The sequence below is a fragment of the Hippocampus comes genome, unplaced genomic scaffold, assembly GCF_001891065.2.
Source record: "Hippocampus comes isolate QL1 unplaced genomic scaffold, H_comes_QL1_v1.1 scaffold420, whole genome shotgun sequence".
Lineage (NCBI taxonomy): Eukaryota > Metazoa > Chordata > Actinopteri > Syngnathiformes > Syngnathidae > Hippocampus > Hippocampus comes.
The window spans coordinates 553673-566609 of record NW_017806163.1 but is presented as its reverse complement, the minus strand read 5'-3'; the positions used below and the strand labels follow the sequence as shown (position 1 = coordinate 566609).

The 12937-nt window shown below is 41.8% G+C and overlaps 1 protein-coding gene across 1 annotated transcript; it reads left to right on the top strand.

Moving 5' to 3' along the window:
- The first annotated feature begins 6846 nt into the window (after nt 1-6846).
- LOC109531480 (green-sensitive opsin-like) lies at nt 6847-9290 on the top strand. The gene is made up of 5 exons (XM_019895789.1): nt 6847-7491; nt 7564-7732; nt 8082-8247; nt 8359-8598; nt 8688-9290. Exons 1-5 carry the CDS (start codon nt 7107-7109, stop codon nt 8784-8786), a joined length of 1059 nt encoding a protein of 352 aa, XP_019751348.1. The 5' UTR covers nt 6847-7106; the 3' UTR covers nt 8787-9290.
- The last annotated feature ends 3647 nt before the right edge of the window (nt 9291-12937 follow it).

Below are 12937 nucleotides of genomic sequence, written 5' to 3'. Positions count from 1 at the left end.
ACAGCCCTTAAACTTAGGTGTGAGGGCTCTTTTGTTATCCACTGTCTGAGCTAGAACTATCACTGACCTCTATATAATATAATATAAAAATAATATTGCATTGAGTTGCATTGACTGTACTGTACTGGTCACATTAAAAGGTTTGAAGACATTTTATCTAACAGCCCTTAAATTTAGGTGTGAGGGCTCTTTTTTATCCACTGTCTGAGCTAGAACTATCGAGAAGTGAAGGCTGCAGTCCGACGTGTAAGCTTGAGTATCACTGGGCTGCATGACAAGAGAAACGGAGGAAGTATTCTAGGTGAATTTGTCTGGGCCACTTGGGATTAGACCACAGATCCTGTCAGGTTTGAAAGAGGATCTGTCAAGACTAGCCACAGAGAAAGTGGTTACTTATTTAACGTTTACATCAGTGCGACACGGTGACCTACAAAGCATTTTAATGTGTCATCGTAACCTAATTAAAAACAGAATCTCTCCCACTGTTATTTGTTATAGTTGATAAAGTTGTACACTCTGGACAAAATGGAAGCAGCACACGTACAAACCAGTGAAGGATGTAATGTGGATTTGAAAATATTCTGCTTCATCTGAAAGACTATACTGTTACATACATTCAGCACCTCTGTATAATCATCTTCAGAAAAAAAAACAGCTCTCCATAAAATGGAAATACATCAGAGTCAGCATTCAGCCATTAAAAATTTGTCCTGAATGACCATGAACAATTATGGTTAATGGTTCGTATTTCCGGTCCGTTATATGACACTTCTTTCTGACCTACTGAATGCTTAAGGCCGCGATGCATTTGCTATTGGTACACTACAGCGCACCCGCACGCGCGCGCGCACACACACACACACACACACACACACACACACACACACACACACACACACACACACACATCCGCTCAAGTGTGCTCACCACTCGCATTGCTCTGGCCAGCTAATCTCATTTAAGTGATGTGACTTAACGTGTGACTTCTCACCTGCTGCAAGCTTATGAGCAGCTCAAAGCTTGTCTATCAATCTCATTTACAGCTCAGTACTAAAGTGATGGCCCACTTACCCAAATCATTACTATGATGTATGAATATATGTACAGTCGAACCTCGTTACAACATATCTCGAGGGACATAACGAATCTGTATAACGCTAATTCGTTGTCACCATTTCCAACAAAATGGCCGCCACCTATGATGGATAATGCAGTTTGAACATTTATAGTTGTAAAAAACCTGACCATCCAGTGTAAACATGTCAATTACAAATACAGTACGTGTATATGAAGGAAAAATGATTTTATAAGACATGAAACAAACAAACGATTCCTACTTCCTCTCTGAAAACATTGAGTCAGCAAATGTTAGCTGCCATAGGCAACTGCCAGTGCCGCCGAGATCTGGGAGACTCCTTTTTGAAAATCAGAGACAATTTCAGCTTTCACAGTCATCGAGATTTGCTTCTGTTAAACAAGACATGTTTTGAGACCATGTGCTCAGGATGCCGCCGAGTTACAGTAGGAAGTACAACAATCAACCAAGTCGATCAGTAGCATTGCTAAGCGACGGAGGGGGATCCTGGACTGAACATTTAGTTCATAAGCAAGGTCACGGCGGAAGTTAGCTTCCCATGGTTTGTTGTAACGAAGGCCTTTTCACTAGTTTGTGGGAAAAATCCGGTCGTTATAATGAAGTTTACGTTATAAAGACGTTCGTTATAAGCAAAATTGGCAAATGGAAAATGAATTACATGAAATCGGGACTTTGAAACGAGGTGAAAACATAAACAAGGTATGTTGAAATGAGGTTCGACTGCATTTCATGTATGAACTCTTGTCTGAATGCCTACTGTGGTGCTCTCTATTTCCCACTCGTGTTTAAACCTAAAATTACTATTCTAATGCAGTGACTCATTCCCTCTAGATGTTAAACTGATATCGCTCATTTTGAAAAGGTCAAAATCAAGTAGAGCTCTCCCGAGTGGTTCAACTTAATATTTCCATCCATTTTCCAATCCGCTTATCTTCACAAGGTTCGGGGGCATGCCGGAGCCTATCTCAGGTGTCTTGGGGCAGCAGGCGGGGGACACCCTGAACTGGTTGCCAGCCAGTTGCAGGTCACACATAGACGAACAACGATTCGCGCTCACAATCACATCGAGGGACAATTTAGAGTGTTCAATCAGGCTGCCATGCATGTTTTTGGACTGTGTGAGGAAACCAGAGTACCTGCAGAAAACCCACGTGGGCATGGGGAAAACATTCAAACTCCACATAGGAAGGCTGGAGGTCACCCTTATGACCTGATAACATGATAAGCTGTCCACTGTAGTAACCGCTGTCCCTGAAAGGGTTAAAACAACCACAGCTACTTACAAAGAGCCGTTCCTGACAATGGCCTCCGATGCCCCGTCTTTGTAGCTTACCTCCAGCCCTTTCTGTCATACTACTGCATCCCTCCCCATTGTCTATAGCCCCGATGTCTACCTCCACGTGCCCCCTTTACCCTTTGCCCCTCCAATGGTCTCTGTACGGCCCTGATCTTTGTCGTCATAGGCAAGCGGATATCTTTGACCTGTGACCTGCTACGTAGCTGCTGTAATCACATTTGAAGACGATGCCAATTAAGGTGGACAGGAGTCACCTCTAATGTGTGCACAGACGCCCAGCAATGCACAGACACCCTACTAAATGCCTCGCAATTGCGCACAAGGTGTGAATCCAATTTGTGAGGATTGAAGATTAGGAAGGCTTGCTCGTGACAATTTCTGGACACTAAGCAGATGACCACAAGCTCCTTGCTCTGGAAATCCCACTAGTAGGTGTTGTCATTCTTATGGAATCTGGGTGACAGATGGCTTCCTGTGTGCATGAGTGTTTTTTTAAATGTATTTTACAAAGTGAAATATGACTTCAGAAGGATTTGATTTGCTCATAATAGATAACTAACTTGATGCGACACACGTTTGCATCATAAGTCAAAATTTGAAAAGTAATGGTGTAGCAGTTGTGCGATCACAAGATTCTTATAGATAACGAACACAATATAAAATAACAAAACCTAAAATTGAAAAGAACATTTTCATAAAGACAATAAAAACTAGAATTTACTTTTAAACAAACGAAAGCTAGCTGGAACAAAACTACCCCCGTTATATTGAAAATGTCCTTCGTTTTCGTCTTTGTCAAGAAATATCATACATGAGCTTTTGGGTTTCATTTCGAATGTATTGAATGTAAGTCAACCCCAATTTTTTTTTTTTTTTACAGCAATATGTTCGATGTGCCTCCACTATTAAAAACACGGCATGATGCAGCGAAATCCACTTCATTTTCTAACCATCTCAAGTGGCAGCCATTTCGCCACTTTCTGTCAAATTGAAAATGGCATCACAATTGCTGAGATAACAACCAATCATAGCTCAGCTTCAGAATACATGTGAGCCGTATTTGGGTAGATTTTACTGCTTAACTCATATTGCCCAAATGCAATATTAGCCAGAGTGTTGTGTTTAGTCTAGTAGAGCTGCATGCAACTTATTATTGCATTATTGAGGTTAACTTCCCCTTTAAGAATTCAAAAGCATAATAGGCCCTGATAAAAGTAGAAGTTCTTCAAGAAAAAGGGATGCTGCGCACAAAAGATGGGCTCAAGTCGCATGGGCCAGTCACACAAGTAACTTTCAAGTCTCTAGCCAGTCACAACTCATTTTTTTTCTTCGAGTGGAGTCACAGGTCACCTCAAATCAATAAAATCCCATCAATATGCATGTCAATTGAAGTCCTGAGCCAAGTCATCTTATTAATGCAGTCGTACCTGCATTATCTGATCTTCATATAGAGAAAGACCAATAGATATGTTTCGATCACGTGTTTGTCCGCCATTTTGGAGTTTGAGAGCAAGAGGATAAGCTTGGCTTGAAAATGAAAAATGAGTCGGCAAAATCATGTCCATCATCTCTGTATTGTTGTCCCGTCCGGGGCCGCGGAGTTCTGGAGCTTATCAAAGCTGATTTCAGATGAGAGGAGGACTTAGAACCTGAACTGATCGCCACTCAGTCACAAGGCACCTTCATAGACAGACAACCAGGCACTCACATTCAAACTGAACTCTAACGAAAGCTATGTTTCCTGCATTGAAGGAAGGTGAATTTATCACTTCACTCTTCAGTGACATCAGTATATAACAGTTACAGTCCCGTCCAAAAGTTTTATCACTGCAAGGTTAATTTTTTTTTTTTTTTTTTTTTTTTACAGACTGAAGACATTTGGGTTTTTGATCAAAAGATGAATATGAAACAGAAGTTCAGAAAAGCAGCTTTTATTTCATGGTATTGACATCGAAATGTGTTCAACAAATGAACTTTACACAAATAACATTTCATATTTGGTGGTATAACCTTTAGCCTATTATCTCTGTCTACGGTTGTAGAATACTTGTTTTGTCCGGAATCCTTCTGAACACCTGACACTTTGTTGTGTTGTCAGTGTGTTGTTGGGTCGTTGTTTTCTAAGCTTCTCCTGATTACTTTTGATGCATTTTTTTTTCTGTAAAGAGCCAAACCAAATGGTTTGGTAGCTAGACTTAAGAATTCATTCTACTGCGACCATCATGTGTTACCTGATCAATAAAGACTATTGAGCCCATTCCAGAAGCAGCCATACAAGCCCAATCATTCAATCCATCCATCCATTCATCCATCCATCCTTCTGTCTGTCTGTCCGTCCAGTAGGGCTGAACGATTGCATTTCCCATATAATAGCGATATGACAAGGCTCACTTTTGTAATCACTGCGGTTTAAATGCCCCTTACTTTATTGACAGCGGAGCGGAGGAGGAGAGAGGGGTCCACAGAAGGTAGAATTTACGTTGCCGCGCTAGCTTTCAGCCACACTTGCTTCCAGCTTTATGACAGTATGATACTGAGCGTGTGTGTGTGTGTGGAAGTGCCTGTCTGACGGCTGTCGGGTGTGAGCCGCTGTTGTCCGGCTTGACTTTGACTTTGCATGTCTTCGAAGTTTGAGCACACACTACTTCTCCTACTTCTACTTCTCCCTTTCATAATTTTGCTGCTGTAAATTGGGAATTTCTCCATTATGAGACAAATAAAGGTTTTCTTATCTTATCTTATCTACACACACACACACACACACACACACACACACACACACACACACACACACAGAGGCAACGATGTGCGGCTCCTCTAGTCATGACAAATTAAAATGAAACCATACAAGGTTTTCAAATGGTAAAATATGAAGAGGCTCAATTCGGCTGGATGTTGTGAACCAAAAGGCATTCTAAACACAGTAGCTATACACAGTATAGCTACCATGTAACCTCCTTTGTACAATATCATCTTATTGTAAGTGTTTCACTGAGGTGACTTTTGAATGCTGTAGTAACTGAGCATAGCCCCTGGACGTTTGCACTTTATATCAGCTTTGTGCTCAACTAAAATAGGCCCAAATTTCACACTAAGTAAGATGGTACGTTATTTCAATATATACAGTAGAGGTCTCCCGTGTAAAATACTCCATGTGCCTCGGCTCAGTAAAAGTTGGGAAACACGGGCGTAGACCCATAAGTGGATTAACCTGATCACACTTCCTCTTCAAGTTACTGAGAGACGGCCACAGTGATTTCTGGACGCCAAGCTGTGGAAGTGATAAACTGTAATTATGTCAGGAAGCTCAACCCCCTCCGTAATCTAACATATGTAACATGTGGAAAATCGCATTTTTGACACAATGCTCACATTAGTTTGTGCAGCTGCACCTAATTTTGTGCCCTGAATATTCATGAGCTCTTCATTGCAAAGCAAGTAGTATATCTTGGATTTGAATGCGTACGGTGCTTATCACACACAAATGTAAGGAAAGCAGAGATTACAGTAGTCCGATTGTGTGAAGATCCATATGGCGAAAGTGGCATCTGGTGTCCATACTACAAGTCAGTTGGATGAGGAGGATAAATCAGTCCATACGTCATTTGGTACTGGGCCGTACTGACAGATTGATTAAAAATATCTCGTACATGTATAGATGTGTAGTTTCGGATATACGTCTCAATCAGCATCACCCCCTCACCCCATCTCAACACACCTATTGTAATTATAATTAAACTACATATACATCCGTATATACGATATATGCGTCTCTGTCTACCTTACTTTCCTGAAGATGCAAATAAACATTCAACCTCTAAAGGCATTTGACATTCAATGTCAAAGTTGAGACGTGAAGCTCTCAGGAAGGTGACTATGTCAGTGAGGAAATTTTAGTTTTAAACATTTAGTAGGACGGTTTGTTGCCTGATGTCTCACGTTAAGCGTCCATAAAAGCAAAGCCTAAAACTGGGTTATTTGCTCCCCGTTTTGGACATTTAACTCATTTAACTAGTGCATTTGTTTCCATTGTGATCATGTGAACTGCATGGAATTCATGACTAAAGAAATAAAGGGCCATACACATATTGGACTGATACAGTTATTATTGTGGTTGTTGTTTGCACAAGTGTCATACTGACAGCAATTTCCAATGCAGTATTTTGGCTCCAAGTATATGAGCCGGGCTGCAACACATACTTTTCAAACTGAGTGTGCATAGCACTTATATATGTAATTAATGAAATGGTCCGTCAGAGAAAAGCGATTGGTTAGTGAGAGCTCTGGGAGGATACTCCGTTGATTTATTTGCAGAAAAAGTCACATATGAATAATGATGAAAGTGAAATAAATATTTTTTTTCTGAAGAAAAAAAACAAAAAAACGAGTTTTGTGTTGACATATGGGTCACAGTAAATGAAATCATGTCCCCATGAAGTAAAAGTGTGTGATAATTGGTCGAGAGTTAAAGACGTGACCCGCATTGCCTTCACGCTTTGGCAAAGTCAATAATTGGTCAGACTTGATCTGTACACTGCCTCTCAATCCTCCTGTAATCTAATTTGGCCAATTTGAGGATCTCCTTGAGGGGGTATAAAACAACACCCAGGACGACAAAAGCCGCTGGAGTGGGTTTGGCTTTCAACACCAATTGAGACGACACGCTATCCGAGTTTGGACGGACAGAAGCTCCCACAAACCAACTTCATAACTATGGGTTGGGAAGGACAATTTGAGCCGAATGGCACCGAGGGCAAGAACTTCTACATCCCCATGTCCAACAGGACTGGGATTGTTCGAAGTCCCTTTGAATACCAGCAGTATTACATGGTGGACCCCATTTGGTACAGGCTTCTGGCTTGTTACATGTTCTTCCTGATCTGCACCGGAACCCCGATCAACGGGCTGACATTGTTGGTCACGGCTCAGAACAAGAAACTTCGGCAACCTCTCAATTACATCCTGGTCAACTTGGCTGTGGCTGGTCTCATCATGTGCGCCTTCGGGTTCACCATCACAATCACATCCGCTATCAATGGCTACTTCATTCTGGGAGCCACCGCCTGTGCAGTCGAGGGATTCATGGCCACGCTCGGCGGTAAGATCAGTTTGGGCGTAATGTGCTTAAAGTGGCGGTCAAAGATCAATTGCTAAGCAAAGTTTCCCGCAGGTGAAGTCGCTCTCTGGTCTCTGGTCGTGTTGGCTGTGGAGAGATACATTGTCGTCTGCAAACCTATGGGAAGCTTCAAGTTCACCGGGACCCACGCTGCAGCTGGAGTTTTCTTCACCTGGGTCATGGCTTTTGCATGTGCCGCACCCCCGCTGGCTGGCTGGTCCAGGTAGACCTATTTAAATGCACCCGCCCGAAGTGTACCACCTGTTTAACTCTTTCACTGTCCCAGTTGAAATGCATGTTTGACATAGAACTGTCAATGGTGGCGAATAGGTGTTGAAAGTCAACAGGCAGCGTACACCCTTGCCTGATTGCCGTGCACTTGGAAGGCTAACTAGCAGAGAGCTTCAAATTCTAGAGCGCTTAATAAACCTTGCATGCATTGCTTTTGGACCGTGGAAGCAAAATGAGAGCATTCACTTCCACACAGATTGTCTCCAGATTGTCATCTGCTAACCGCAGATCAAGATGATTACTTCTAAGTAGCCTAATACAATATGTCAACTCTTCCACAGATATCTCCCTGAGGGCATGCAGTGCTCCTGTGGACCCGACTACTACACTTTGGCTCCAGGCTACAACAATGAATCCTATGTCATCTACATGTTTGTGGTCCATTTCTTCATTCCTGTCTTCCTTATTTTCTTCACTTACGGCAGCCTTGTGCTGACAGTCAAAGCTGTAAGTAGTGCATTAATCGCCCATCTGTTACTATATTGAAAAACAAAAAAACAAAACACTGTTAAATGAGTTGAACGAGGGTCTTTAACGACATCTCTGATTTGCTTCAAGGCTGCAGCCCAGCAGCAGGACTCTGCTTCCACCCAAAAAGCTGAGAAGGAAGTGACACGTATGTGCGTCCTGATGGTTTTTGGCTTCCTGATCGCTTGGACCCCATATGCCACCTTCGCCGGCTGGATCTTCATGAACAAGGGAGCTTATTTCTCCCCCCTGACAGCTGCTCTCCCCGCCTTCTTCGCAAAGAGCTCGGCCCTTTACAACCCCGTCATCTATGTGCTGATGAACAAACAGGTTGGTGCAGCATTTTACGTCTCGGTTGGCTGTGATTTGAAACGTTGCTATTTCAGTTCTGAAACTCTTCCCTTTGCTCTTTACTCCAGTTCCGTAACTGCATGCTGAGCACTATTGGAATGGGCGGCATGGTGGAGGATGAGAGTTCAGTCTCCACCAGCAAGACAGAAGTGTCTTCTGTGTCTTAAATATGATGACACCTCAAAACCCATGGACATTTTCCTTATTGATTGCATCCAGATTTTGAAACGCTCCCATGAAAAAAAAACAACAACAGCAACAACAACAACAACTTGGACTTTTGCCAAATGGAATTACGGAAAATAAATGGACTCTGGACCAAACACACTAACGAATATCAACTCACCTGTCAATATGTAAATACAAAAAAACAGTGCAAGAGCGATACCAGAGTGCTGCAGAAGTTGTGCTTTGTGTTGTCCGTCTGTGTGCGCGTGCGTGTGCATCAGTGTGTGCGAATGAACTGTGACTCGCTAAACAGAGTGTGAGGGCACTCAAAAATGCTTGACTATCAAGTTCGAAGCTGCTGCACCACGACCACACTTGCAAACCTATTTTCATGTAATTATGTGATGTTTCACTGGGCTACCAGTGTGGTTGTTTTTATGTATTTCACAAAAAAGACGACAAAAAAACATAGGATGGAGTAAATAAATGCATGCATGAAAAGATTTGTGTATTCCCTCGACTCTTGATTTGGACATCTTTCTTTTAATTTTTACGATGAGCAGAAACGCGGGATTCCATTAAGGCTTCGGTTCAAGTTTGAGTGTACGTTTGCACGTAGCTTAAGGGCCAGTACGAAGCACAATCACTTTGAAGTTTGCAATTTAATGAACCAGCTTCATGTGACTATTTTTTCCCCCCAAACAAATACAGTCTTTGCATCCATCTACTCTAATTAGGTATCATGTTTCTTTGACATAGCGTGGTCCAATTTTGAATATAATATAAACACAATAAGAGACAGAAGGTTGCGGCAAGTGCTCATATTTACTTGATGGATCAGCCTAAACACATCGAGGAGAATAAAATCTGCAGCAAAATACATGAACAAATGACTAAATAACAACACTGAGGCTGTGACATCAGTCTGTCATACCTGTATAGAGTTACTTTGTCACATTTTGTCTTAATAGGCACACACACACACACAAATGACACCTGAAATGCACTCAGTTCGACCAAAAGGGTTCTCACGATAGCGCACCCTGACAGCCGCTGAGGTGATCAAATAGTTTCATCACAGATGCACTGCTTAACACCTAATGGTAGTTAAATTGGATGATAAGCCAGAGAGTAGGTCAACAGCTCAAAGTCCCTTCAAGCAATCTGTTGGGAATCCTCTAATGTAGCCAGAAGGTATTCCCGAAGTGGATGCTAAAACAATTTCTCGTCTTGGATTGCATCAACGGATTATCTTGAATTTAAGTGAGCTGCCGACATGACCATGTTGATTCTTTTCATTAAAAATGATTTCAGGCAGAACTTACGTTGACCTTTAACCCAAATCCGAAACCCATTTAGTCGAGCTGTGTCAAATATATAATGCGCAGTTTTTATTGACAAGGCAGTTTTTATTGACAAGTTAGAAATGTTTATTGTTATTATTATTAATATGACAAAGGCGGCACTGATAGCCGACTGGTTTGCTCGTCCACCTCACAGTACAGAGGTCCAGGGATGAATTCCGGGCTCCGGCCATTCTGTGTGGAGTTTGCATGTTCTCCCCGTGCCTGCGTGGGTTTTCTCCTGGTACTCAGACATGGTAGGTTTATTGACCAATCTTAATCATTCTGAGATGTGATTGTGAGTGTCCTGAGATGTGATTGTGAGTGTGAATGGTCGTTTGTTCCTTCTACGAGCCTCTCCCAGCAATCTACTTCCCTACGACTGCTGGGATACGCTCTCGCACCCCCCACAACCCTCGTGAGGAAAAAAACTGTTGAAATAATGGATGGATACTATGACAATGATGGTGATCGTTGGAGTTTTGCAGTGGATTACAAGTGCAATGGTTCATACTGTTTGACGCTATACTGCTCTCTGGAGGCGATCCTTAGTATCAGCTGGACAATTTAAGAGCATTTTTTCAACCAAAATTTAAGCGCTCTATCCAAATAACCCCCCTCCCCCCCTATATATACTGTATGTGTGTGTGTGCATGTGTGTGTGTGTGTGTGTGTGTGTGTGTGTGTGTGTGTGTGTAGATAAGATAAGATAAGAAAACCTTTATTTGTCTCATAATGGAGAAATTCCCAATTTACAGCAGCAAAATTATGAAAGGGAGAAGTAGAAGAACAAAACGTATATAAATAACTATAAATTATAAAATTTATATTATATATATATATATATATATATATAAATCCACTTGTTGCCATTCATTCAAAAGAATGATAGCTATGTTCAACTAAACTGTCACACTGACAGTTTAGGGAAAATCAAGACAAGATCATTCTACCAGGATAAATTTTTAAAATGTTAATTTTATGCTTGGGCTTAGAAAAAAAAGGCTGTGAAACACTCAGGGACCGTTTGAGATCCAACTCTTGCTTCACTGTCAGTGTACCCAATATTATGAGCATTGAGTGTTCAATATAATTTGCACATTAGAGGTTTTACGCCGTGTTGTTTTAAAAATGACGTTTAACACTGCTTGAAATACACCCATAACAAATGTGAGACGCAAACCTTAAACACATTAGCTCAACTAGGATTCATGGGACTATACAAAACGCAGTGGGACATCTATCCTGTGATGCAACCCTTTATTTTCTTCACACATACTGATCCTAATTGTCGGGCTGAGAGCACATGCACTGTAATTTACTATTGCAGAGAAGCGCCCCCGGACACCTGCGTGCCATTAACGATTGTGTGAGGAATAGCACCCGCAGAGAGGAGCCTCACTTCTGCCCGTCATTTAACTACTTGGACTAGATAGAAGACTGCTGCATGCTGAGGCCTTAATAACAAAGTGCATGTAATTCCAGGCAGATGTTCACCATTGAACAACAGCCTTGGATGGCCTTCACTGATGAGCTCTGCTAATGGAAACCTTTTTAGCCTCTCTTAAACATAAACGGCAGTTATAGTGAAGCCATCATTCTCTCTGACATATAAAGAATACAGTGATGAATACATTTTATCATCAGCCTTATTTAATATTCTTCCTTGGAACAAGTGCCATCTCATGATAAAGGTTTTGGAATATGGTTGCAATATATTGACAACCAAATTTAAATACTGTCACACGTTCGATTTACGTTTGGAGGAAAAAAAAATGTCGGGCCGGGTCTGGCCTTAACGTTGAGAATTGGAGCGTTCAATAAACAACATTGAGTCGTCGAAAAGTAGAATGATAGTTTCTCGTTAAGGAATCTATTCCTTACTGTGATTTTTTTTTTTTTTAAGCCCCTCTCTGTTGTTGTTTCTGTTCAAACACTTGAAACAAAGAATGTAAAATGCCGTTGAAGGTATTTCCTGCTTACTTTTGTGCCCCTTGACCCCCACCTCGGGAGAGTCCCTGAAGCCCGTCAAGTTCCCCCGGGGAGGGACTCTTATCTCAAGATTTACGCACAGCGGGAGAGGTCTGGACTTTCCCAGCATGCCAAGATCGAATTGCATCGACCTTTCTTTGTCTCCGTTATTTGCATGGAGGCGTAACTCCCCGCCTCCCATGATCATATTGTCTCTATATATTCTCATGACTGTATTTTTTCTGGGCTTCCTGACAAAATCTGAAACTCTCAGGAATCGATTTGTAAACTGCAGAAAAGAAAAATAAAACCTTCGAAGGTACCGTTCATCGTCTCCAGCCTGTATTTGGATAACCGACATCCTCATCATCCAAAATTAACGAACACGCGGAGGAAGAGAAAGGCCGACTCCCCCCCAACATCGTCCCCCAAAAATTGCAAAGACTGCATCTTGTCTTATAGGATACACACCACACTTCAATTTACACTTCCCTTTCTACAAATCTACTCTGAGGTATTTAACAATAAACAGTGCTGGCATTGTGCAAAACATGAATCTGGGCTCTCCAAACAGCAGGATCTTCTTAGTTAATTTTATGGATGATCAGTATCGGGGTCTCGGGCGTACAATTTAATTGAACTAGAATGTCTTCTTTGTCGTGGCTTTGTCAAAACAAAGATAATTGACAAGCCATTCGTGGGAGTTTTAAATATGACCACGTATTACGTTAATTGTCTGAATGGGATGAAACAGCCACCAGGAGGGATTATCCTGCTGGTTTTTGTGATGGAGATAATCCAGGTAACCCGCATGGCGCACACTTTAATGTTCTCCC

What these genes read in the sequence shown, in the direction of transcription:
- LOC109531480 (XM_019895789.1), top strand. Translation starts at nt 7,107, where the DNA reads ATGGGTTGGGAAGGACAATTTGAGCCGAATGGCACCGAGGGCAAGAAC. An exon ending in CCGCTGGCTGGCTGGTCCAG is followed by an intron (nt 7,733 to 8,081) that starts GTAGACCTATTT and finishes ACTCTTCCACAG; the next exon opens with ATATCTCCCTGAGGGCATGC. An exon ending in TTGTGCTGACAGTCAAAGCT is followed by an intron (nt 8,248 to 8,358) that starts GTAAGTAGTGCA and finishes ATTTGCTTCAAG; the next exon opens with GCTGCAGCCCAGCAGCAGGA.